This window comes from Larus michahellis, chromosome 2 (genome assembly GCF_964199755.1).
Source record: "Larus michahellis chromosome 2, bLarMic1.1, whole genome shotgun sequence".
NCBI lineage: Eukaryota > Metazoa > Chordata > Aves > Charadriiformes > Laridae > Larus > Larus michahellis.
The window spans coordinates 169,473,975-169,498,241 of record NC_133897.1 but is presented as its reverse complement, the minus strand read 5'-3'; the positions used below and the strand labels follow the sequence as shown (position 1 = coordinate 169,498,241).

The 24,267-nt window shown below is 64.3% G+C and overlaps 2 protein-coding genes across 2 annotated transcripts in view; one reads left to right on the top strand and one right to left on the bottom strand.

Moving 5' to 3' along the window:
• Window positions 1-24,267, top strand: part of BOP1 (BOP1 ribosomal biogenesis factor) — an 82,873-nt gene that overhangs the window by 46,280 nt on the left and 12,326 nt on the right. The window lies entirely within an intron of this gene.
• Window positions 6,467-16,557, bottom strand: SCX (scleraxis bHLH transcription factor). Its single transcript, XM_074578115.1, is given in 2 exon segments — window positions 6,467-7,112; window positions 16,008-16,557. Coding segments are annotated over 2 exon segments (714 nt in total). The 5' UTR covers window positions 16,531-16,557; the 3' UTR covers window positions 6,467-6,921.

Below are 24,267 nucleotides of genomic sequence, written 5' to 3'. Positions count from 1 at the left end.
GGGAATGGGTGCCCAGGGAGTGATTCCAGGGATTGGGAGAGGGGAAGGGGTTCCCAGGGAGCGATGCTGGGGGTTGGGAAAGAGGTTCCCAGGGAGCGATTCCAGGGGTGGGGAGAGGGGAAGGGGTGCCCAGGGAGCCATTCCAGGGGTTGGGAAAGAGGAAGGGCTTCCCAAGGAGCCATTCCAGGGGCTGGGAGAGAGGAAGGGGTGCCCAGGGAGCGATGCTGGGCATTGGGAGAGGGGAAGGGGTGCCCAAGGAATGATGCTGGGAGTCAGGAGAGGGGAAGGGGTTCCCAGGGAACGATGCTGGGGGTCAGGAAAGAGGTTCCCAGGGAGCAATTCCAGGGGTTGGGAGAGAGGAAGGGGTGCCCATGGAGCAATGCTGGGCATCGGGAGAGGGGAAGGGGTTCCCAGGAAGTGATTCCAGGGGTTGGGAAAGAATAAGGGATTCCCCAGGAGCCATTCCAGGGGTTGGGAAAGAGGAAGGGATTCCCAAGGAGCCATTCCAGGGGCTGGGAGAGAGGAAGGGGTGCCCAGGGAGCGATGCTGGGCATTGGGAGAGGGGAAGGAGTGCCCAAGGAATGATGCAGGGAGTCAGGAGAGGGGAAGGGGTTCCCAGGGAACGATGCTGGGGGTCGGGAAAGAGGTTCCCAGGGAGCGATTCCAGGGGTTGGGAGAGAGGAAGGGGTGCCCATGGAGCAATGCTGGGCATCGGGAGAGGGGAAGGGGTTCCCAGGGAATGATTCCAGGGGTTGGGAGAGGGGAAGGGGTGCCCAGGGAACCATTCCAGGGGTTGGGAAAGAGGAAGGGCTTCCCAAGGAGCCATTCCAGGGGCTGGGAGAGAGGAAGGTGTTCCCAGGGAGCGATGCTGGGCATTGGGAGAGGGGAAGGGGTGCCCAGGGAGCCATTCCAGGGGTTGGGAAAGAGGAAGGGATTCCCAAGGAGCCATTCCAGGGGCTGGGAGAGAGGAAGGGGTGCTCAGGGAGTGATTCCAGGGGTGGGGAGAGGGGAAGGGGTGCCCAAGGAATGATGCAGGGAGTCAGGAGAGGGGAAGGGGTTCCCAGGGAACGATGCTGGGGGTCGGGAAAGAGGTTCCCAGGGAGCGATTCCAGGGGTTGGGAGAGAGGAAGGGGTGCCCAGGGAGCAATGCTGGGCATCGGGAGAGGGGAAGGGGTTCCCAGGGAGTGATTCCAGGGGTTGGGAGAGGGGAAGGGGTGCCCAGGGAACCATTCCAGGGGTTGGGAAAGAGGAAGGGATTCCCAAGGAGCCATTCCAGGGGCTGGGAGAGAGGAAGGTGTTCCCAGGGAGCGATGCTGGGCATTGGGAGAGGGGAAGGAGTGCCCAAGGAATGATGCAGGGAGTCAGGAGAGGGGAAGGGGTTCCCAGGGAACGATGCTGGGGGTCGGGAAAGAGGTTCCCAGGGAGCGATTCCAGGGGTTGGGAGAGAGGAAGGGGTGCCCATGGAGCAATGCTGGGCATCGGGAGAGGGGAAGGGGTTCCCAGGGAATGATTCCAGGGGTTGGGAGAGGGGAAGGGGTGCCCAGGGAGCCATTCCAGGGGTTGGGAAAGAGGAAGGGCTTCCCAAGGAGCCATTCCAGGGGCTGGGAGAGAGGAAGGTGTTCCCAGGGAGCGATGCTGGGCATTGGGAGAGGGGAAGGAGTGCCCAAGGAATGATGCTGGAAGTCAGGAGAGGGGAAGGGGTTCCCAGGGAACGATGCTGGGGGTCGGGAAAGAGGTTCCCAGGGAGCGATTCCAGGGGTTGGGAGAGAGGAAGGGGTGCCCATGGAGCAATGCTGGGCATCGGGAGAGGGGAAGGGGTTCCCAGGGAATGATTCCAGGGGTTGGGAGAGGGGAAGGGGTGCCCAGGGAGCCATTCCAGGGGTTGGGAAAGAGGAAGGGATTCCCAAGGAGCCATTCCAGGGGTCGGGAGAGGGGAAGGGGTTCCCAGGGAGTGATTCCAGGGGTTGGGAAAGAGGAAGGGGTGCTCAGGGAGTGATGCTGGGGGTCAGGGGAGAGGAAGGGGTTCCCAGGGAGCGATGCCGGGGGTCAGGAGAGGGGAAGGACTTCCCAGGGAGTGATTCCAGGGGTTGGGAGAGGGGAAGGGGTGCCCAGGGAGCGATGGTGGGGGTCAAGCGAGGGGAAGGGGTACCCGAGCTCTGCTGGCCCTGCAGCTGGCCGGCCTCGCAGCTCGGAGGGCTGCAGCACGCCCTGGGGCGGCTCTGTTCCCCCAGCCGCCAGAAAGGTGCGTTTAAAGACCTTTTCCCTTTCTTCTCCGAGACCTCCGTAAGGCTTTATTAGCTAACCTATAATTTTCACCTGCATTATTTTAATAGCTTGCCAGCTGCACGTGTTGCCGAAGGGTGACGGAGTGTATGGAAGTGATCGGGAGCGGTGGCAGCCGCGCACAGGCGTCCTGTCCTGGTGGCGGCGGCGTGCGGGGACCCGTGGGTGCTGCCGGAGGGGCCGGGGTCCCCACGCAGGGCACAGCCAGGTCGGGTGTTTGCCCGGAGCTCCCCTGCACCGGGGAATCACCCTCAACCTCCGCGGACTCGCTTGTAATTTAACTCTGGCTTTTCGGCTCGGCCGCCACGTGGTCCGTGTGGGACCGCAGCGTTCGGATGGGAGCGGGGGGGGTGATGAGAAGCCGTGCTGGGTGTAGTGGGAGGCATGGGGAGGGTAGGCAAGAGCTGCTCGACGCAGCCCCTGGCAGGAGATAACGCCCTGGCCGATCATTTGGCTAACGAGTACGAAAGCGCTGTGAAGCTGCTCTGCTGGCAGCGGGCCCGGGGGGGGTGTCTCTGCCGTTGGTTTGGACATGATTGCCGGGACATCCCAGTCGCGCTGGGAAGCACTGGGGACAGCGAGGGTACGGCTGTGGTGGGCAGAAAGACCCTGCGACAGGGCTGGCTCCATCTCTGCTGTTGCTGGTGCCGGGCTGTCCCGGGTCCGTGCCGGCTCGGGGCTACAGCTGGGATTCGGAGGGGCAGGAAGCCCGTGGCAGGTTGTAGAATCACCAGATGCTTTGGGTGGGAAGGAACCTTGAAAGTCCATCGAGTCCCACCCCCCTGCCCTGGGCAGGGCCACCTCCCACCAGCCCAGGTTGCCCAAAGCCTCGTCCAACCTGGCCTTGAACCCCTCCAGGGATGGGGCAGCCACAGCTTCTCTGGGCAACCTGGGCCAGGGGCTCACCACCCTCACAGCAAAGAATTTCTTCCCGATATCTCACCTAAATCTCCCCTCTTTCGGTGTAAAACCCTTCCCCCTCGTCCTATGGCTCCACTCCCCGATAAAGAGTGGCCCTGACAAAGGCGAGGGCAGCTTGCCCAAGGCTTGCTGCCAGTCCCGCGGTTGCCGAGAGCTGCAGCCCGTCTCCTCGTCCCCCCCCTCCCCGAGCCAGCAGCACATCCTGGACGTGGGCAGACGTGTGCGAATCCTTGAGCTACCTGTGACTTCACAGAGCAAATATGTGGTGGAAAATCGCTCTGCACCCGGGCAGGGCCTATCACACAGCTGAGAGCAATTGCCGCACGGCTCTCTGGGGATGGCCACCGGCCCCCCCGGCACAAACCGGCCGGGAGAAACAGCCTCCCGAGCCGGGAACGCATCTGACAAAATGCCGGCAAAGCGTTCGACACCGTCCCGCGACATCCTTGTCTCTCGATTAGAGAGACGTGGATTTGATGGATGGATCACTCGATGGATAAGGAATTGGCTGGACGGTTGCGCTCAAAGAGTTGCGGTCAACAGCTCCATGTCCAAGTGGTGGCCAGTGAGGAGTGGGGTTCCTCAGGGGTCAGGACTGGGCCCGCTGCTGCTGTTTAACATCTTTGTCGGCGACACGGACGCTGTGATCGAGGGCAACCTCAGCAACCTTGCCGACGACACCGAGCCGTGTGGAGGGTGACATGGCTGGGGGGACGGGATGTCACCCGGAGGGAACCGGCACAGGCTGGAGAGGTGGCCCCGCGTGAACCTCCTGGGCTCCAACCGGGCCAAGTGCAGGGTCCTGCGCCGGGGTGGGGGCAGCCCCCGGTACCAGAGAGAAGGGCTTGGGGGGGGCTGGGGAGGGGGGGGTAAACACTGCCCATGAGCCGGCAGCATGCGTTGGGAGCACAGAAAGTCTCCAGAGAGACCATGGAGCCCCTTCCAGTCCCTCAGGGGGCTCCGGGAAAGCTGGGGAGGGACTCTGGAGCAGGGAGGGGAGCCCCGGGACGAGGGGGAAGGGTTTTAAACCCAAAGAGGGGAGATTTAGGTGAGATCTGAGGAAGAAATTCTTTGCTGTGAGGGCGGTGAGCCCCTGGCCCAGGTTGCCCAGAGGAGCTGTGGCTGCCCCATCCCTGGAGGGGTTCAAGGCCAGGTTGGACGGGGCTTTGGGCAACCTGGGCTGGTGGGAGGTGTCCCTGCCCAGGGCAGGGGGTGGCACTGGGTGGCCTTTAAAGGTCCCTTCCCACCCAAACCATTTGATTCGATGATTCTATGAATGCTTCTCTGCTGGTCTTGGCAGCTCTCACCTCTCGCGGGGAGGTGTGTGCCCTGCGTGCCTCGGGAGCGGGGCAGGGAGGTGGGAGCTCCACCGGGGAACGGACCCGGCTGCTGCCTCCGCTCTCGGGCTGCACCCATGGGACACGTCCAGCCTGCCCTTGGCCGTGCCCGAGCCTGCCGGCAGCGCAGCCGGAGGGTGCCGGGGAAAGCTGCATCTCCTGCGGCTCTACCCGTGCATCCACGTCCCTTCCTGGCCGGCTCTGGAGCTTTTCACCTCTCCGCCCGGACAGAGCAGTGGCAGAGCCCCGCTGTGATGAGCTGGGAGAGGAATGCGTAGCTGGAAGAGGCCCTGCGGGATCCGGTGGCAACGTCCCGGAGCTGCTGCCTGCCAAGGTATGCGCCGCGCTCCGTCTGCCAGGGCGCTGCTGCTCCAACCCTCCTCTTCTGCTCTCCGCGGTTAAAACCGGTGCCTTCTGCACCTTGTCGGTGCCGAGCTACGGCTCGGCAGCTTCGTTTCGGCTGGGATGCTCCGGCCGTGCGGGCGCCCCACGCATCGCCGGCACCGTTCCGCCAGGCACACGCGTAGGCAAACGGCACTGCTTTTCCCTGTTTTTCTTTGCTTGAGCACCGATCCCCTGTCCCTGCGTGACCGCAGCAGCCCCGGTGTGGGTGGGGACAAGTTGGCGGCGTCCCTTGGAATTGGTGAAGCATCATTTAAGTGTTGAGTGTTACGACCTCATCTGCAGGGCTCGGAAGGACTCCACTGAATCGAAGTTTTCCTCCCCCACGCCTCCAAATTTCATTTCAACAGTATCCATCAGTGCTTGTGTATGCCTTTGAGTCCTGCCTGAGAGGCAGGGAGGCTTTCCAAACCTCTTTCTCCAGCTTCAAAACCACTAATACTGAAATTAAAAATATAACAATTTCCATCTCTGTGAAGCGGAACGCTTCCAAATCCTTAGGTGAGACCCCCCTGCGCCCGGCCGGCCTCCCCGCGAGTGAAGCGCCGGCTGGGTCAAACCAGCAGCGCCGCGCTCGGGGCCTCGGGACGCCGGGGCTCAGGGCAGGGCCCCTCTTTCAGGGTCGTGGTGGGTCCCACGTACAGCTGGGGACAAGGCGTGGGGGTCCCCGGGGGCTCGGGACACTGTCTGACACCTCTTTGGCGTCCCATCTTGGGGTTCAAGGCCAGGTTGGACGGGGCTCAGAGCCACCTGGGCTGGTGGGAGATGTCCCTGCCTGGGGCAGGGGGTGGGACTCGATGGCCTTCCAAGTCCCTTCCCACCCAAACCATTCCGTGGTTCTTTCCTCTCCCTCCTGCACCCACCCGGTGCTGGCTGGTGGCCTTGGGCATCCCCACGGGTGCCCGAGCATCCCGTGTCCCCCTCGCAGCCCCTGTCCCTCGGGGGAGGTCTGAGGGGGGCTCGGAGGTCTGCGCCCTCGGAGGGCTCAACCTTCGCTCCTTTTTCTAACCTCGGGACGCCGTTTCGGGTGAGACACGAAGAAGCGTTTCGTCGCCCTGCAGCCCGTGAAATCTCGGAGCGAGCGCTGCCCGGAGGAGCACCGGCAAGCGCCGAGATGGCTGGGGCGTACGCGTGTCGTTTTATTTCCCCAGGAAACTCAGCTCGGCTGCAGCATCGGCTTTTCACCGAGCCCCTGCTTTTTACCTGGTCCTCCAGCTGGGTTTGAGCGTGGCACCGGGGGGTGAGCGCTCGTCCCCGGCCGCCCTGCGGGAAGGGTGAAGGGTTCCCCCCCGGTCCCGGGACCCCACGCTGGGCCGGGAAGGTGGGGGAAAGCTGTGCCAGGGGAGCAGAGCCGGAGCTGCGGCTCGATGGCTTGCTGAGCCTAAAGGCGGCGAGGGTGAAACCAGAGGTTTATTGCGTGAGGGGGCTCTGGAAGGAAGGAAGCTCCTGCCGTGACTCTGAACCATATTCATTTTTAATTATACAAATTGCTCAGGCTTTATATTATCATATCAATGACATGAAACACCAGCATGTATTGATTAAACTCAACAAACGCAGCACCCCGGGACTCAAGAGTTCAGGGGATGGAGTGGCTCAAAGCTGGAAGGGGACGGGCAGAGCGGGGGCTTTCCGTAAGCGGTTTCGCCGACGCTGCTCAAGTCAGACCTGGGACCGGGCACGTCCGAGCGGCAGCCGTCCTCCGGGAGCAGCCGTGCGTGGCATCCGCAGCGACCGGGGCAGGGACAGCCCCCCCCTCCGCCTTTCCAAGGAGCCCGGGAGCAGGTCCCGTGCCCCTTTGGCTCGCCGGGCAGCGGCTGCGTTGCCTGCGTCGTTGCCGAGCGTCCCTGCGCAGCCGGCGTTCCTCCCGGCGATCCTGCAAAGTCCTGCCGTCCCCCGCGTCCGCATTCGCCTCCCGTCTGCCGTCACCCCTCCGAGCTGGCAGGACGCCCGGCCTCTCCCGAGGCGTGTGTCCGGGTCAGGGTAAGGTCCTCCGGGGTGACGCCGTGCGGCTCTCCCCGGCAGCAGGCTGAAGGCAGGAGTGTCCGTGGCTGTGGTTTTGTGTGTGTGGCTTTTCCATCCTTCCTCCCTCTGCTCCTCCTTGTTGTCCTTCCTGAAAACGATGATCATCTAGCTCCGAATCGCCGTCTTCCTGTCTCGGTCTTTACTCTGCAGAGGAGAAGGAGAAGGCCAAGTTAAAAAAAAAACAAAAACAACACACCTGGGGCTGGGAGTTTTGCCAGCACGCTGGCTCCGGCCCGGGAGCCTCTCGCTCTTCCCTGCGCCGCTGCTGGGCACGGGAGTCCTGCGGCAGCTCCGCTCCCACGCATCTCGGGAGCCGTGGGACAGGTTTCCCCGGGTGTCACCGTCATCCCTCTGCGTCCCTCTGGGGGTCCGGAGGGGTCAGCAGGAGCGGGAGCTCCATCTGCCCCAAAACCCTGCAGGTGCCTGGCCCTGCCTGAACTCCTCGGGACCCCTGGCACTTTGCCCGCTGCGCCATGTCCCCGCCGCCGTCACTCGTCCCCACCGCCTGCCTCCCGAGCCCTCTCCCCGCGCAGGGGCAGCGGCAGGACAGAAACCTTCTGCGCTGACCGAACGGTCGATGGCAGCGCCTGGGCCGGGGCTCTCTGACCCCGCTCCCGAGTTCCTGCGGTCAGGACCTTCCCGAGGCCTTGAGAACACCGATCCGTCCCTGTCCCTCTGGGTGCCATCCGTGGCTTGCGGGAAACCTTCCTGCGCCGTCGCAGAGTCCCCCTGGCCAGCCCCTGGGTGACAGCCAGGCTGACAGTCGGGCTTTGTTCCCCGGGTGCCAGAAAAGCCCACCACCACCGGCATCGCCGCTGCCACCGTCACTGCCGTCACCACCACCATCACTGCCACCGCCACCACCAGCGCCGTCACTGTCCCCACCAGCACCATCACTCCAGCACTACCACCATCACTGCCACCATCACTGCCACCACCATCCACCACCAGCACCATCACTGCCACCACTACCACCACCACTGCCATCACTGCCACCATCGCTGCCACCACTACCAGAACCACCAGCAGCACCATCATTGCCACCAGCAGCACCATCACTCCACCACTGCCACTATCACTGCCATCACTGCCACCACCATCCACCACCAGCACCATCATGGCCACCGCTACCACCAGCAGCACCATCACTGCCCCCACCAGCACCACCACCAGCACCATCACCGCCACCAACACCAGCACCGTCACCGCCACCTCTACCACCATCACTGCCACCACTGCCACCACCACTGCCACCGCTACCACCAGCAGCACCATCACTGCCCCCACCAGCACCACCACCTGCACCATCACTGCCACCAACACCAGCACCGTCACTGCCACGTCTACCGCCATCACTGCCACTGCTGCCATCAGCAGCACCATCACTGCCACCACTGCCACCACCACCAGCACCACCAACACCACGTCTACCACCATCACTGCCGCCATCACTGCCACCACTACCAGAACCACCAGCAGCACCATCACTGCCACCACTACCACCATCACTGCCACCACCTGCACCACCACCACCACCATCACTGCCACCACTGCCACCACCACCAGCACCGTCACCGCCACTTCTACCACCATCACTGCCACCCCTACCAGAACCACCAGCGCCATCGCTGCCACCACCAGCATCACCAGCACCATCACTGCCACCACTGCCACCGTCACTGCCACCACCAGCGCCATCGCTGCCACCACCGCTGCCACCACGACCAACCCCAGCCCCACCATCACTAATACCAACACCAGCAGCCCCACCGCTGCCCCAGCCAGGTGCGCGCAGGCAGAGCTGGTGCTTCTCATTTCCAGTTGGACGTGATTTGTGGCCGTCTGGGGTGTGCCCAGGTTGGGTGCGGGTCCCTTGGCCCAGGGACCGGGTGTTAGGTGACGTTTCCACCTCTCCTCTGCTGGCCCGTGGCTTGCCAGCGTGGCCCGCCCGAGGCCGTGTCCCCGGGCCGCTCCGCATGGCTCGCTGCGGCGCAGCCTCCCCCACGGCTGCACGTGCGGCCCCTGCTCTGACTCTTCCTTTGTTACCGGGGGTGGGGAGGGGAGGGGAAGGGGAGTTCAGCTCAGAAATGGTAAAATTAAATTTCCCAGATGTTCAGGCCCCAGGAGTTCTTGTGCTGTCTGGAGAGGAAATGGGGATTCGGAAAATCCCGCCTCATATTTTTTCCCCTATCACCTTGCCTTTCCGCTGCCATTAAGTGCAGCAGGAACAGTAAATTACAGGGCTGCGGAGCCGTCCCATCTCGTAGATACCGTGGGGGGAGCGGGGGGACGGCGCTGGGGCGAGGTGCTGAGCTCCTGGGCTCTGCCCATGGCTTGAGGCAACTCGCCGTCCGCTCACGGCTCCGTGCTTGCGGAATCCTTTTGGGGGTCGTGCAGGGAGCCCTCCGCTCCCCATCCTCATCCCCGCAGCCCGGCGCTCCCCGCTGACCTGCCACCCCGTGCCCAAATTATGGCTCTTTTCGCACAAAACCTGCAGGCGGATCCGACCTCCGGTCCCCGCTGGGTAACGCCAAGCCCTGCCTGTCCCGTGGCCTCGGTGGTGGCACGGTGACCCTGCTTGGGGTCGCGGAGAGCCCTGGTGGGGGTGACACGGAGCCCCCCAGCTCTCCTCGCTGCACTTGGGGCGAGGGCAGCGGGGCTCGGCCGTGGATCGAGGGCGGCTTTCCCGGTGCTCGGCTCAGCCCTTCCCGCACTTGCCCTCGGCCGCATCCAGCGTGGCACTCGGCGCCGCGGGAGAGGTGGCTGCCAGCGGTTTTGCTACAACAGCAATAAAACCCCGGGGGCGCGGGCAAGCAGCGGGTGACGGAATCGGCTGGTTCTGCCCCAAACCCTCATCCCGCTCTTTCCTCCTCCCGGCACCTCTTACCCCGACGCGAGTTTCTCGCTCGGTGTCGAATCACGAGCCCGCCCGGTCAAGGCGGCCCTCAAAAACCTTTGCCAGCAGTTTCCCTCCTGAGGGACGGAGCACCAACGCCCCGCTCTCGGAGCCGATCGGCATGGAGGAGGTTTCCAAGGAAAAGCTGACACTGCTGAGCTCTGCCGTGCCTACGGCGGGGCTGTCGGTGGCGGTTCCGCCGGATCTAACGTGCCAGCGCTGCATTTCCGGAACTCGGCAGCTGCCCACCTCATCCCCTCCTGCTCGGCACGGTGACGCCGGCGACGCTGGTGGGGATCCCCACCAGCCCCGGCCCTTTGGCCAAGCCCCACAGGTCTCTGCAGGCCAGGCCAACCCCCACCCTGACCCCCGCTCTCCTCGCCCCTTCCCCAGGTCCTGGCTTAACCCCAGAGGAAAACCTCCGGTCCCCTCATTGCTCTGCTCCAGTCCTGTGCCCAACGCGTTTATCTCTGCCGGGAGCTCTCTGCTCGCTTATCTTGGGACCGGAGCTGGTTTGGGAGATGCTCTGGAAGGGTTTGCTGCGGGGGGGGCTACTGCCACCATTGCCCCTTGTGCCCCCTGGCCGGGGCAGGCATCGCGCCGGAGCTGGGGCTCTGCACAGCCATCGTCCTCCTCCTTCCCCTCTGCCGGGGAGCGCGGCGGCGGCCCCTCTCCTCCTCATTCCCGTTCCTCTCGAGGAACGTACATCCTCTGGAAGACGGCGAGGCATGGACCAGCCTGCGGCACCTGTGTCGTCCCTCCCTGCCTGCCCTCGGGGGTGGCAGTGGGACCTGGAGCTGCTCCGGTCCCTTGCGCAAAGCTGGCGGTCACCGATCCCCTGCCCGTACCCCGAGTCGGGGCATGGCCCTGCATTGCCACCTCGGGTTGGATGCTCTGCTGCCGCCACGGCTTGGGAAGGGACGTGGTACCCGTTGGCACCCATCCTGCCCCACGGGTGATGTGGGGTAGCCCCCCGGGATGGGGGCAGCCTTTGCTCCGCCGCACAGCCTGCGGCGGGGCGGGGGGGGGGCTTCAGCCGTGGCGGCTCTTGCAACACCGTTGAGCTCCCAGGTGGTCTCGGTGCCCCCTCCCCGCTTTGCTTGCCGTGCCAATGCCAGCTCCCGCTCCAGAAGACGGAGTGGCCGGTGCCGCGCGCTCGTCCCTTGTCACTTTAACCGGTGTGCAATCCCGGCACCGACTGCTCGGGGTGACACCCCCCACCACCACCTTTGCCCCCACATCTCGTGTCCCCAGACCTGAGTAGTGCCCCTCGGTCCTTACAGCTCCATGCAGGGCGGGCAGCGGGGATGAGCGCTTTGTGATGGCTGTTGGCACGCAGGGGACGCCGCCGGGGTCCCCGAGCCGTGGCTGTTCCCAGCAGCTCTCCCAAAAAAGTCCTGGTATTTCCCCCTGTAGCGCTGCGTCTCCTGCCGGGGACGATGACACAGGCAAGAGCCACAAAGGAAAACCAGGAGAAACACAAGCGCCTCCATGGGCTGACAGGGATGGGGTGTCCAGGGCACCACAGCCCCCGGGTCCCCTCTCCCAACGCTTCCTTATGGGAATTGCATGATCCTGCTCCCTAGCAATGCTGGGGAACGTCCCGTCCGTCACTGCCACCCGCCCACACACTGTCCTGCAGTGCCTGTGATGTCCCTACCGGCGTGGTGTCCACCTCCCTCCTCCTTAAGTCCGAGGTCTTGTCCCCATGCAGCTTTTTGGCCATTTAATCGGATCGGGGGGCAAACTGGCCCGAGCCTGGGGCGGCCCCTTGAGCAGAGCTCAGCCTTTCTGCGGCGGGCGGCCGACACCGACACGGGAGTCGTTTTAAAGCAGGATCTTTCCAGGGAGATGGGGTTGGTTTCAGCCCGATACGGGAAAGTCCCTGGGATAAGGCACCGGGATGCGAGGCGAGGCTGAGTCACGCAGATGAATCCGGGCAAGCCCCTTCGTTCACCCGCTGGCCACTAAAAGCGGGAGGAGGCGACGGCCCGGCTGGGAAGGGTTTGCTTTCCCTTGGGGTGCCCACAGCAGCCGGCGTCCCCGGCCATCCCGCCCGAGCTCTCTCCTGTCACCCTTCTCACCAGGGCCACGCGCCTGCCACCCCCTGCCTCCCCTCCCTGCTCACGGCGACCGCAAACTCACACCCACAACCTTCCCGGGGCTACCGCTTTCCCGGCCAGGGTGCCCCGGGGGTGAGGTGACGTCTGGCCCTCTGCCCACGATGGCTCGTGGGGCTTCAGTGCCACGCGCGTGCCGTCTCCTGCCAGGCTTTTAACGAGGGGAGCCGTGGCATCATTTTCCCCCTTGGAGTCACAGCCGGGTGCAACTGCCCATGGCACGGGAGGGAGACGGCGTGCCCGGAGCGGATGGTGGCTGCGGAGCTGAGCAGGGACGGCGGCATCTTGGGCTTTTTGGGAAAGAGGAGGGTTTTGGGGAGCCCTGCAGACTGGGGTGTCTCCTGCCACGGGCTGGCTGGCTCTCGGGGGAGTTGCACGGCCCGTCGGGCACGAAGTGGACGGGCAGAGCCGGTGGCAGGGGGACAGACGGTGCGGGGAGCAGATCCCTCCCGAGGTTACCTTTTCTCTGGCAAAGCCTAGAAAGCCGGAGATGGACGGAATCGCGTACCCTGAGGTTGAGTTGGTTGAAACAACATCAGAGAATCACAGAATGGTTTGGGTGGGAAGGGACCTTTGAAGTCCCCCTGGGCAGGGACATCTTCAACTACCCCAGGTGGCTCCGAGCCCCGGCCAACCTGGCCTTGAACCCCTCCAGGGATGGGGCAGCCACAGCTTCTCCGGGCGACCTGAGCCAGGGGCTCACCGCCCTCACCGCCAAGAATTTCTTCCCGAGATCTCATCTCAATCCCCCCTCTTTCAGTTTAAAACGCCGTTACGTGTGAGCAAAAAGGCCTGGCGGAAAAGCAGCCCCTTCTGACGGGGATGGGTGGGCTGGTTTGACCCGAGCACCCGGCAACGCGAGACCATTTATGTTCCTGATCCGATCAAGCTGCTCTCCCTACGCTCAGCGAGGAGCCCTGCAGCTCCCGGGGAGGGGTTTGGGAGAGGAGAAGCGGCTCTGCCGCCTTCCCTCCTGGGACGGGGGCTCTCCGAGGAGCTCGCCGCGGGGCGAAGGGCCGGAGCTGCCACGCACGTCGGCGCTGGGTCAGCTCTGGGCCCAGCAAGACGAGGGGTCTGGCGTGGAGCTGGCTTCTCCTGGCCAGGACGGTGGCCACCGGAGCCAAAGCAGGGGTCCCTTCCACCCAGCGTCGGGCGGGCTGCGAGCTCCCGGCTGCGCCGTGTTTGCAGCTCCGGGGGAGATCGCTTTCGTTTCCTCGCCATTTGTCAAAATTACCTTCCTGATAAAAAGACGGTTTATTTTATTCCTTTAACACGCAATAAAACCGATCGGGTTGTTATCTGGCCGTAAAATCTCAAGCGCGGAGCGAGTGCGCCGCTCAGGCACGGTCTGTTCAGTCCCCCCCTCCGCAGCCGGAGCCCGACCCGGCTTATTCCTCAGCCGGACCAAAGCATCTTGTCCCCGCGGACAGCGTGGAGATCTCGGCTCCGGGTTTATCCAGAAGGGCTGAAGGAAGGGAGGTGGCCCATCTTGGCCCGGGAATCCTGCCTGGCTTTATCCCTTCCATACGCCTTGCCTCTCCCGGGGTTTGATCCCGCACAGGAGTCCGTGCTGGGAACCGCTGCGATGGGAATTTATTGGAATCGACGCAAAAGTGGCGATGGGAATTTTATTGGAGTCGACGTGAAAGTGGCAATGGGAGTTTGTAGGAATTGATGCGGAAGGGGCGATGGGAATTTGTGGGAACCGACGCAAAAGAGACGACGGGAATTTATCGGAATTGATGCGAAGGTGGCGATGGGAATTTATAGGAATTGATGCAAAGGTGGCGATGGGAATGTGTCGGAATTGATGCAGAAGAGGCAAGGGGAATTTGTCGGAATTGATGTGAAAGTGGTGATGGGAATTTATTGGAATTGATGCAAAGGTGGCGATGGGAATGTGTCGGAATCGATGCAGAAGAGGCAAGGGGAATTTGCCGGAATTGATGCGAAAGCGGTGATGGGAATTTATTGGAATCGATGCAAAAGAGACGATGGGAATTTATAGGAATTGATGCGAAAGCGGTGACGGGAATTTGTCGGAACCAAGGCAAAAGGGGCAATAGCAGCACAAGAGCCATCTTTGAAGCCGGTACAGGAGGGTCCCGAAGAGGCTGAGAACTGGAAGGCGATGGAGTTTTCCAGTTCAGCCCCGCAGGAGCTTCCCCACCTGCCGCTTCTGGTTTTAAACTGGGATAGCGCCGGCTCCAGCGGTTTGCTGGAGTGGGAGGGGGCTTCGCAGCCGGGGGGGTCTGCGTCCCTCGCCCACTGGGGAGAGTTTGGCCCTGGAGCTCAGGAACGCTGGGGACGCTCGGTCTCCCCTGCCCGAGCGGGAAGAGCCCGTGTGTTCGTCTTTGGTGACCTAAGGTTTAGCGACGCAAACCCCCGGCGGATGCGAAGCCTCCGGAGTTTGTTCCCTCCTGCCTGCTAGCTCCCAGCCCCGGCTCCTCCGACGAATTGGAAAGGACGGGCGAAGGGGGATTAACAGGGTTTGGGGTTTTTCCCGCTCTGAAATACTCAAGCTGTCAAGGGTTCGCTCGCGACTGGTTTTACCGCCGCTGCTTGGCGCTTAATGAGCCTTGAATCCTTTAACAAAGACTTCTCTCTCCCTCTTCAGGGCGTTCCTCGTTGGGGTTAAGCGGGTTCAAGCGGTGGAGCGCGTACGCAGGGCTCCGGCTGCCGTCCCCGCGCCTCCGCGCTCGCCCTCTCCTTTACCTCCACCCTGCCCGAGACCGCCCGCGCCGCGCGGGACACCCATGGGTTTATAAACCCGGTGCCACCTCCGGCAGGGCCCGGAGGCTGTCGGCAGCCACCTCCTCCCACTGCCCTGCGCCTGCGGCTGCGCGGCAAGAGCTGCCCCGTACGTGGGGAGAGCCCCGAGAAAGGCTGCAGCCCTGCACCGCGCCGTCGCTCCCTGCACGGCACCTCCGGGAAAGCAAACCTTTCCCTGCGGGGCCGGAGAAGGTCTGCCGGGACGGGTCGTGCTGTGCCGGGAAAGCAGCGTCACCCAGCCGGTGGCACTCACGGCTCCCGGAGCCTTGGCAGAGCTGGATTTTGCTGGAGATGGGTTTTCCCAGTCCGGCTGCTGGGCTTGTGTCCCGCTCCAGTGTCCCCTTGCCCTCCATGGGCAGTGCCCATCCCTTCGGAGCCGGGGGCAGACAGTGGCCGGTGCCCGGGGGACACCGAGACCGGCCTCTGCCGGAAAGTTGGTCCAGGCGCAAGCACTGCCCTAAAGGCAGAGCCAGGAGCGGGGGACACCGGGTGACAGCCGTCCCCGCTTCCCGAGCGCTCGTGGGGCAGAGCTGCTGGTCCCCGTGATCCTCCGGGGTGGTTGAGGGACACCTACGTGCCATGGCGCTGGCCTCACCTTCCCCCCATCCCTGTCCCGGCGCGGCTCCCCGGCACAGCAGGCCCATGGCTGGGTGCGTGGCCGTGGCCCAGGCGGATGGACCAGCCCGGGGAGCCGATCCTCCTGTCAGCCACCGACGTTGATGGGCTAGGAGTCCTGGCCGTGGCCAGCCCTGCGCCCAAATGGCTCTCACCTCTCCGTTTGCCGCCTGCGCTCTGCCGGAGCGGGGATGGATGCAGACTCTTGCCAGACTCTTTCCAGACTCTTTACTTTCCCTGTGCCCGATTTCCAGCTCCTAAAACCCGTTTCTCGCCCACGGAGGGTTTCCCCTTTTCCTGTCCCGCGGGATTCGGAGGTGACTGCTGGGGGTTTTGGGCAGCGGATCTAGACACGCTAAAGGGAGACACCGTATTTTCCCCGCCCGGGTTTCGGGCTCGCCGACGGGCTCTGCCGTGCTCTCCGGCTCCCACCGGAGCTGCTTCGTCTCTCCCAGCCATCCCGTCTCCCCTCGGCTCGCACCGGGCCCCGTGGCAGCCGAGCCATAGCCGGTGCCCTGGTGTTCCCTAACCCCCTCCTCGCACGGCCGTGCTTGGGGATGCCCGGGGGTCCCCCACCGCAACCGGCGCAACCCCCTCCGGCCAAAAGCCCCGCGGGGAACGGCGCTGAGCGGCCACTTACCAGCTTCCTCTGGTTGCTGAGGCAGAAAGTGCAGATCTGTTTGGGCTGGGAGTTCTCGGTGTCGCGCGCGGGGGGGCTGCCGCCGCCGTGGTGGTAGAAGGCGGGGGTGGTGTGGCAGGGCTGCCCGTCCCCGCACGCCTCCCCCACCAGCAGCACGTTCCCCAGGTGGGAGATGTAGCTGGAGGCCAGTCTCAAGGTCTCGATCTTGGAGAGCTTTCTGTCGGCCGGCTCGGTGGGGATGAGGGTGCGGAGGGCGGTGAAGGCGGTGTTGACGCTGTTGGTGCGGTCACGCTCCCGCGCGTTGGCCGTGTGACGCTGCCGGGGCTCCCTGTTGATCCGGTTGGGTTTCTTGCCGCTCCTGCGCTTGCTGGCCTTGATGCCGTAGCCGTCGGCGTCCAGGTGGTAGGGCTTCTCGTCGGAGCCGGAGCTCTCGCTGCCGTTCTCCTCGTCCTCCGACAGCATGCTGATCTCGGGGTACAGGTACCGGCTGGGGGCCGAGCGCAGCATGGCAAAGGACATTTTGGGCGGCCGGGGGGACACCGAGGAAGCCGCGTGGGGACCGCCGCCGCTCTCTGCCCACCTCCTCCTGCCGCGGGACGGCCTCAGCTCCAGGCGCTCATGCTGCCACCTCGCCTGGGGTCCGGGGAGCCCCGGATCGTGTCGCCCTCCCCCGGCTAGGCTCCGGCTGGGATGCGGCGCCGCGGAGGGTGGCGGGGTGGTGGGATCCCCTGCCGGCTCTCTGCGTGCGGAAGGGGTTAAGGGCCGCTCGCAGGCAGGGCTGCCTGTTTCCTCTCCCCGCACATGTGCATCTTAAGACGCTGAGTGTGGCAGGAACGGGGAGTTTTATAGCAGCAGCAGTGGTCAGCCAGGCCCCTCCTCCGGCAGGCAGCCCTGCTCCGGCTCTGGATGTGGGAGAAGCGAGAAGCGAAGGCTCACGCCTACCTGAGCTCACCCACCATCCTCCAAGGGGACTTAACCCTTCACGGGGCTCGGCTGGGGGCGGGGGGGGGGTCCTGCCCGCGCCAGGGGAGGGCGAGGATGGCAACGCTTGCTGCCCTTCACCTGCCGGCGGGACTCCTGCCGCATCCTCGCCCGTCGCCCGGCGTGGGCCTGGCTGGGCTCAGCGCTGCCGGGGAGGTGGGCAGAATGGGGGGCCGTGGGGGGGGGGGGGCACAGAGGACCCTACGTGCTGGAGCAAAAAGTGTGCGTGTGTGTGTGGGGGGGGTTGTCCCCTAACTCCGTGCTTTGGGGGTTCACGGGCAGCCGGCGCCCAGGACGGGGCTGTGTCGGCCCTGGGGAATTGGGCTCCTGCTCAGGATCAGTCCCTGCGAGGAGAACCCCTGAGAGCGCTCCCTCCCCTGCCAGCGGGACCCGATCCGGCCTCCTGCTGCTGCTGCTGCTGCTGCTGCTGCTAATGGGGCAGAGAGGGAGGAATTAACCCATGCGGAGCTGCCCGCCGCACACCTTCCCCCCCGCGCCTGCTTTAATCCGCTTTAATTCCCCCCCCGGAGAGCAAGAACGACGTTTGTGTCTCTGTCAGCCCGGCGGGTGTGTGCGCTGCCGCCCCTGCTCCTGTCCTCCATAACCTGGCCCCAAATCTGTCCCCGTAACCTGTGTCCGTAACCTGTCCCCAAATCTGTCCCCGTAACCTGTGTCCGTAACCTGTCCCCGTAACCTGTGTCCGTAACCTGTCCCCAAACCTGTCCCCCAAACCTGTCCCCAAAGTCTGTCCCCCTAATCTGTCCCCAAACGTGTCCCCCTAACTTGTCCCTGTAACCTGTCCCCAAACCTGTCCCCATAACCTGTCCCCAAATCTGTCCCCATAATCTGTCCCCATAACCTGTCCCCGTAACCTGTCCCCATAACCTGTCCCCGTACCCTGTGTCCATAACCTGTCCTCAAATCTGTCCCTGTACCCTGTGTCCATAACCTGTCCCCATAACCTGTCCCCAAATCTGTCCCCATAACCTGTCCCCGTAACCTGTCCCCAAACCTGTGTCCGTAACCTGTCCCCCAAACCTGTCCCCGAAATCTGTCCCCAAACCTGTGTCCGTAACCTGTCCCCATAACCTGTGCCCTGTACCCTGTCCCCATAACCTGACCCATAACCTATCCCCCTAACCTATGCCCATAACCTGTGCCCCATAACCTGTCCCCTGTAACCTGTCCCCATAAACTGTCCCTGTAATCTGTCCCCATAACCTGTCCCGTCTCCTGTCCCCGTACCGATGCCGTCCCTGCTGAGCCTGCGGCAACCAGCCCCCGCAGGGTCGAATTTGTGACTGCCCCAAACCTCCCCCCTGCGCCCCTTCCCGCACCCACCGCTCATCGTCCTGCACGGGCAGCTCGAGCGGACTCCTCTGGGGACAGAGGGGACGGACTGTCTCCTCTGGGGACAGAGGGCCTGGGGGGTCGCGCAGGGGTGCCCCCCGTCAGCAGGGCTGTCCTGGCTGACTGTGCCCAGCCCCGGCACCAAAGGCAACCAGGACCGTTCCGTGCTGTGCCGGGGAGCTTAGAGCCCGGTGGGGACCCTGCCACCCAGCCCCGTCACTGCTCGGCGGGGCTCTCGGCTGGGTGACAGCCCCAGCGGCACTTGATTTCGTGGTGTAGATGGCGGGCCTGGAGCCACGGAGGTGCTGCAGGGAGGTTGGGCCCCGGTGAAGGCCATCAGCCTCCTCCTCTTCCTCCTCCGGGGCCAGGCACATGGGAATCCCCGCAGCATCCCGGGCCACGGAGCTGGCACTAAGGTGTGGGGCTGGGACCGGGCAACCCGTGGACCTCCGAGCACCCGGAGCGGGCCGTGCCCGAGCTGGCTCAGCTCCAGGCTGACTGCCCCGGCCCCATAACCTCAGAAAAGAAAGAGTCGTGACATCGGGAGCGTGCCACCTTCGGCTGCGCGCTCTGCCTCTGCGCGGGGGGAGCGTCGGTGGCCGGAGAAAGCCTGCCGGTGCATCTCCCAACCCGGCAGCGCTCCCGTCCCCCTGCTCCTCCTGCCACCCGGCCCTGCTCTGGGGACCCTCAGGGCAGCTTCGTCTCCCGGCAGGGTGACTGCGAACCCGCACCCTGGGGGGGCTGCAGCGGGGTCGGCCAGGCTGAGCCCCACAGACTGCTGCCCCTGGGCCAGTGAGGGCGACACCGGCTGCTTTTCATAGAAACATCGAATGGTTTGGGTGGGAAGGGACCTTTAAAGGCCATCGAGTCCCACCGCGGGCAGGGCTACCTCCCACCAGCCCAAGTTGCCCAAAGCCCCGTCCAACCTGGCCTTGAACCCCTCCAGGGATGGGGCAGCCACAGCTTCTCTGGGCAACCTGGGTCAGGGGCTCACCAGCTTCATCGTGGAGAATTTCTGCTTTATTTTTAATCTCAATCTCCCCTCTTTTGGTTTAAAACCCTTCCCCCTCGTCCCGTGGCTCCCCTCCCTGCTCCAGAGTCCCTCCCCAGCTTTCCCGGAGCCCCTTGAGGGGCTGGAAGGGGCTGGAAGGTCTCCGCGGAGCCTTCTCTTCTCCAGGCTGAGCCCCCCCAGCTCTCTCAGCCTGTCCTCCCAGCAGAGGGGCTCCAGCCCTCCCAGCATCTCCGGGGCCTCCTCCGGCCCCCGCTCCGACACCTCCGTGTCCTCCCGATGTCCCCGGGGCTGGAGGCAGCACTGCAGGGGGGTCTCCCCCGAGCGGAGCAGAGGGGCAGAATCCCCCCCTCGCCCCCCTGCCCACGCTGCTGGGGATGGGGGATGCCGACGATCCCCAACAGCTCCAGCCCTGCCCGCACACAGCCCTAGGGGGGGCATCACCCAGGCAAGACCCCCCCGGTACAGCCGCCTCTCGACCCTCCAGAGTGCTCTGTGTGCTGTGGCGATAAGCGGCGTTTCGACTTGGCCAGAAAGGGGAATTGCCGTTTGCCGTGAAGTCTCGGGTTTCCCCTCCGTTCCGGCGGAGCGCAGTGCGTCGTGTCCCCCCCCAGCCCCGGAGCGCGTTCCCCAGCAGGAGCTCCACGCGGGGTGTTGTCACTTTTGTCACCTTCGCAGTGTTGCTGCCGCCGTTCCTCAGCAGCTTCTGAAATCCAAGCCACTGTCATCTCCCTCCCCAGCGCCGGGGCGCTCACCGTGTGTGCTTTGGAAACCCAGGCTCCCGTAGGCATCTGCTTTCGTTTAGCTCCGCTAATGACCTTGCTTTTCTCTAGCACCTTCTATCCAAGTGCGATCCCCGGGAGCTTTCCCCCCGCTCTCCTTCCTGGTGAGACGCCCGTCCCTCTCCCTGTGGCCTGCTTCCTTCGAGACCGGGATGGAGAGCGGTCCTGCGTGCAGGTGATGCTCAGCCCTGGGTCGGGCCGGAGCACCGGACCCGGCGCGGGCTCGGAAAGCCCTGGTCTTAAATAAGCAGAGGCACTTGGCGCTGGAGATCGCAGCGTCCCGACCCCTGGCTCTGCGGCTCTCCTGGCTTCCCGGAGAGCTTCCATGATGTCCCGCTTTGGGCACCCGTCTCCCGGCCCTGGCAGTCAGCAGAGCCCGGTGTAGGCGCCTTCTCCCGGGGTGGCTGCGGCTGCAGAGCCGCGGCCGAGGAGTCTGAAATTCCCCGCTGCGCTCCGTGAGCCGTTCCCCGCTGCGGCTTTATTACCTGGAAGCTTGGCCTGGCTGCCTGCAATGATGGCATGGCTCCGCTGCCGAGGAGGTGCTGCCTGCGGCAGCTGCCCTGCCTCGTCCTGCGCCCTGGCCCGGGGCGCTGGCCTTTGTGGACCCCATTAAATCACCCACTCCCCGTCCTCGGGACCTGCCTTCCCCAGCGGACAGCCCTGCAGAGCGTGGGGGGCTTGGGGTGGCTTTCCTGCACACCCCCGGGGCTCTGCGGAGCTTCCCTCCCGGCAGAGGGTGCCTGGTGCTTGTGCCGGACCCCTCGGGAACCCGTCCCCCCTCCTATGGGAATTGCATCTGGGGTGCTGGGGGTGCAGAGCCTTCTCCGGCACTGCCGGAGTCTGGCCTGTGGTCACCTCGCCGGGGGCGGGGGTGGGAGGACGGGACACACGAGATGTCCTCCTGCCATGGTCCAGGGATGCCCAGCGCCCCACCGGCCCCCGGGCACGCCGCCGTGGTCTCCGGGATGGTGGGTGGGAGAGCTGAGCTTGCCCCGTCCCCTTTCTCCTCCACGTGGACCGGATATTTTCAAGAGAGAAGAATCTTTCCTACGAGGCTCTCCAGCTGCCAGGAATGTGCGTCTAGGAATGCCCAGGGCCCATCCAAGAACAACTTCCAGACGTGAGGCTGAGTGACGGCAGTCCCTTGCTCCGGGGCTCCAGACTCCCCCGCGCTCGCCGGGAGGACGGGGCTGGCCGGAGGCGACGTGTTAACGACACGGGAGGCAGCCACGCCGCCGGCCGAGCGGGTGGGTGGGTGGGAGGCGAGCGGAGGGGAGGGACGGGCCGAGGCTACTGCGCTGCTTCGGCACCGCGGAGAAACTCCGTCTGGGAGGAATTTGCTCCTTCCTCCCTGATGCAGGGCTGGGGAGGGACCTGGATCCCAGGGCTGGGGATGGGGTTGGAGGAGGACGTGGATCACGCTGCTGGGATGGTTCTGGGGGAGGACGTGGCTCCCAGTGCTGGGGATGGATCTGGGGGGGAATGGGATCCCACTGCTGGGGATGGATCTGGCGGGGGAACGTGGATCACGCTGCTGGGATGGTTCTGGGGGAGGACGTGGATCCCAGTGCTGGGGATGGATAAGGGGGGGAATGTGGATCCCAGTGGTGGGATTGATCTCAGGGAGGACATGGATCCCAGTGCTGGGGATGGATAAGGGGGGGAATGTGGATCCCAGTGGTGGGATTGATCTCGGGGAGGACGTGGATCCCAGTGCTGGGGATGGATCTGGGGGGGAATGTGGATCCCAGTGGTGGGATTGATCTTGGGGAGGACGTGGATCCCAGTGCTGGGGATGGATCTGGGGGAGGACGTGGATCCCAGTGCTGGGATTGATCTCAGGGAGGACGTGGATCCCAGTGCTGGGGATGGATAAGGGGGGGAATGTGGATACCAGTGCTGGGATTGATCTCGGGGAGGACGTGGATCCCAGTGCTGGGGGCGGATGTGGGGAGGATGTGGATCCTAGTGCTGGGATTGATCTTGGGGAGGACGTGGATCCCAGTGCTGGGGATGGATCTGGGGGAGAATGTGGATCCCAGTGCTGGGATTGATCTCAGGGAGGACGTGGATCCCAGTGCTGTGGATGGATCTGGGGGGGAATGTGGATCCCAGTGGTGGGATTGATCTTGGGGAGGACGTGGATCCCAGTGCTGGGGATGGATGTGGGGAGGATGTGGATCCCAGTGCTGGGAATGGATCTGGGGGAGAATGTGGATCCCAGTGGTGGGATTGATCTCAGGGAGGACGTGGATCCCAGTGCTGGGGATGGATCTGGGGGGGAATGTGGATCCCAGTGCTGGGATTGATCTCGGGGAGGACGTGGATCCCAGTGCTGGGGATGGATCTGGGGGGAACGTGGATCCCAGTGCTGGGATTGATCTCAGGGAGGACATGGATCCCAGTGCTGGTGATGGATAAGGGGGGGAATGTGGATCCCAGTGCTGGGATTGATCTCAGGGAGGACGTGGATCCCAGTGCTGGGGGCGGATGTGGGGAGGATGTGGATCCTAGTGCTGGGATTGATCTTGGGGAGGACGTGGATCCCAGTGCTGGGGATGGATCTGGGGGGGAATGTGGATCCCAGTGCTGGGATTGATCTCGGGGAGGACGTGGATCCCAGTGCTGGGGATGGATCTGGGGGGAACGTGGATCCCAGTGCTGGGATTGATCTCAGGGAGGACGTGGATCCCAGTGCTGGGGATGGATCTGGGGGGGAATGTGGATCCCAGTGCTGGGATTGATCTCAGGGAGGACGTGGATCCCAGTGCTGGGGATGGATCTGGGGGGAACGTGGATCCCAGTGGTGGGATTGATCTCGAGGAGGATGTGGATCCCAGTGCTGGGAATGGATCTGGGGGAACGTGGATCGCAGTGGTGGGATTGATCTCAGGGAGGACGTGGATCCCAGTGCTGGGGGCGGATGTGGGGAGGATGTGGATCCCAGTGCTGGGATTGATCTCGGGGAGGACGTGGATCCCAGTGCTGGGGATGGATGTGGGGAGGATGTGGATCCCAGTGGTGGGATTGATCTCAGGGAGGACGTGGATCCCAGTGCTGGGGATGGATAAGGGGGGGAATGTGGATCCCAGTGCTGGGATTGATCTCGGGGAGGACATGGATCCCAGTGCTGGGGATGGATAAGGGGGGGAATGTGGATCCCAGTGCTGGGATTGATCTCGGGGAGGACATGGATCCCAGTGCTGGGGATGGATGAGGGAGGGAATGTGGATCCCAGTGCTGGGATTGATCTCAGGGAGGACATGGATCCCAGTGCTGGGGGCGGATGTGGGGAGGATGTGGATCCCAGTGCTGGGATTGATCTCGGGGAGGACGTGGATCCCGGTGCTGGGGACAGATGTGGGGAGGACATGGATCCCAGTACTGGGAATGGATCTGGGGGAGCATGTGGATCCCAGTGCTGGGATTGATCTCGAGGAGGACGTGGATCCCAGTGCTGGGATTGATCTCGAGGAGGACGTGGATCCCAGTGCTGGGGATGGATGTGGGAGAAGACTTGGATTCCAGTGCTGGGGATGGATCTGGGGGAAGACACGGACCCACTGTAGTCGATGAGCCCCGTGGGGGATCCATGACCCAGCCATCCTCCTCCGGTGGCCCCAGGCGTGTATGTCCTTACGGGATTCTGTCGGGGCTGAGACCCCGGTCCTGACCTATGGCACCGTCAGTGCCTTGGGGTTTGCTCCCTGCCCCAGAGCAGCCAGAGCGGGGGACACCCAGTCGGGGCCTCCCAGTGTCCCCCAGGTGGTCACTGGGGTGTCTGTGCTGGGCACGTAACCACCGGGGAGGGGACGTGCGCGTGGGGCGTCCCGTCGGCGCTGAGCCCATCCTGGCCGGCACCGCACGGAGCACCTCCCGCTGTGGGGTGCGGGCTGGGGCAGCGTGGTTCCCGCTTGGCCAGCACGGGACCCCCAGGGCTCGCGTTTGAAGGGAAAACATTCCAGGCCTGCTGGGATCCCGCCCATGCTCCTGGCAAGAGCTTCGCCCAGGGATTCCTGCGTCAAAGTCCGCAGCTCCTGGCGGAGCTGAGCCGGCCTTCGGGAAGAGACGCCCAGTCTGGGCTTCCAGGCTCCAGGCGAGGCAGCGCTGCCTGCGCGGCGAGCCCGGGCTGTT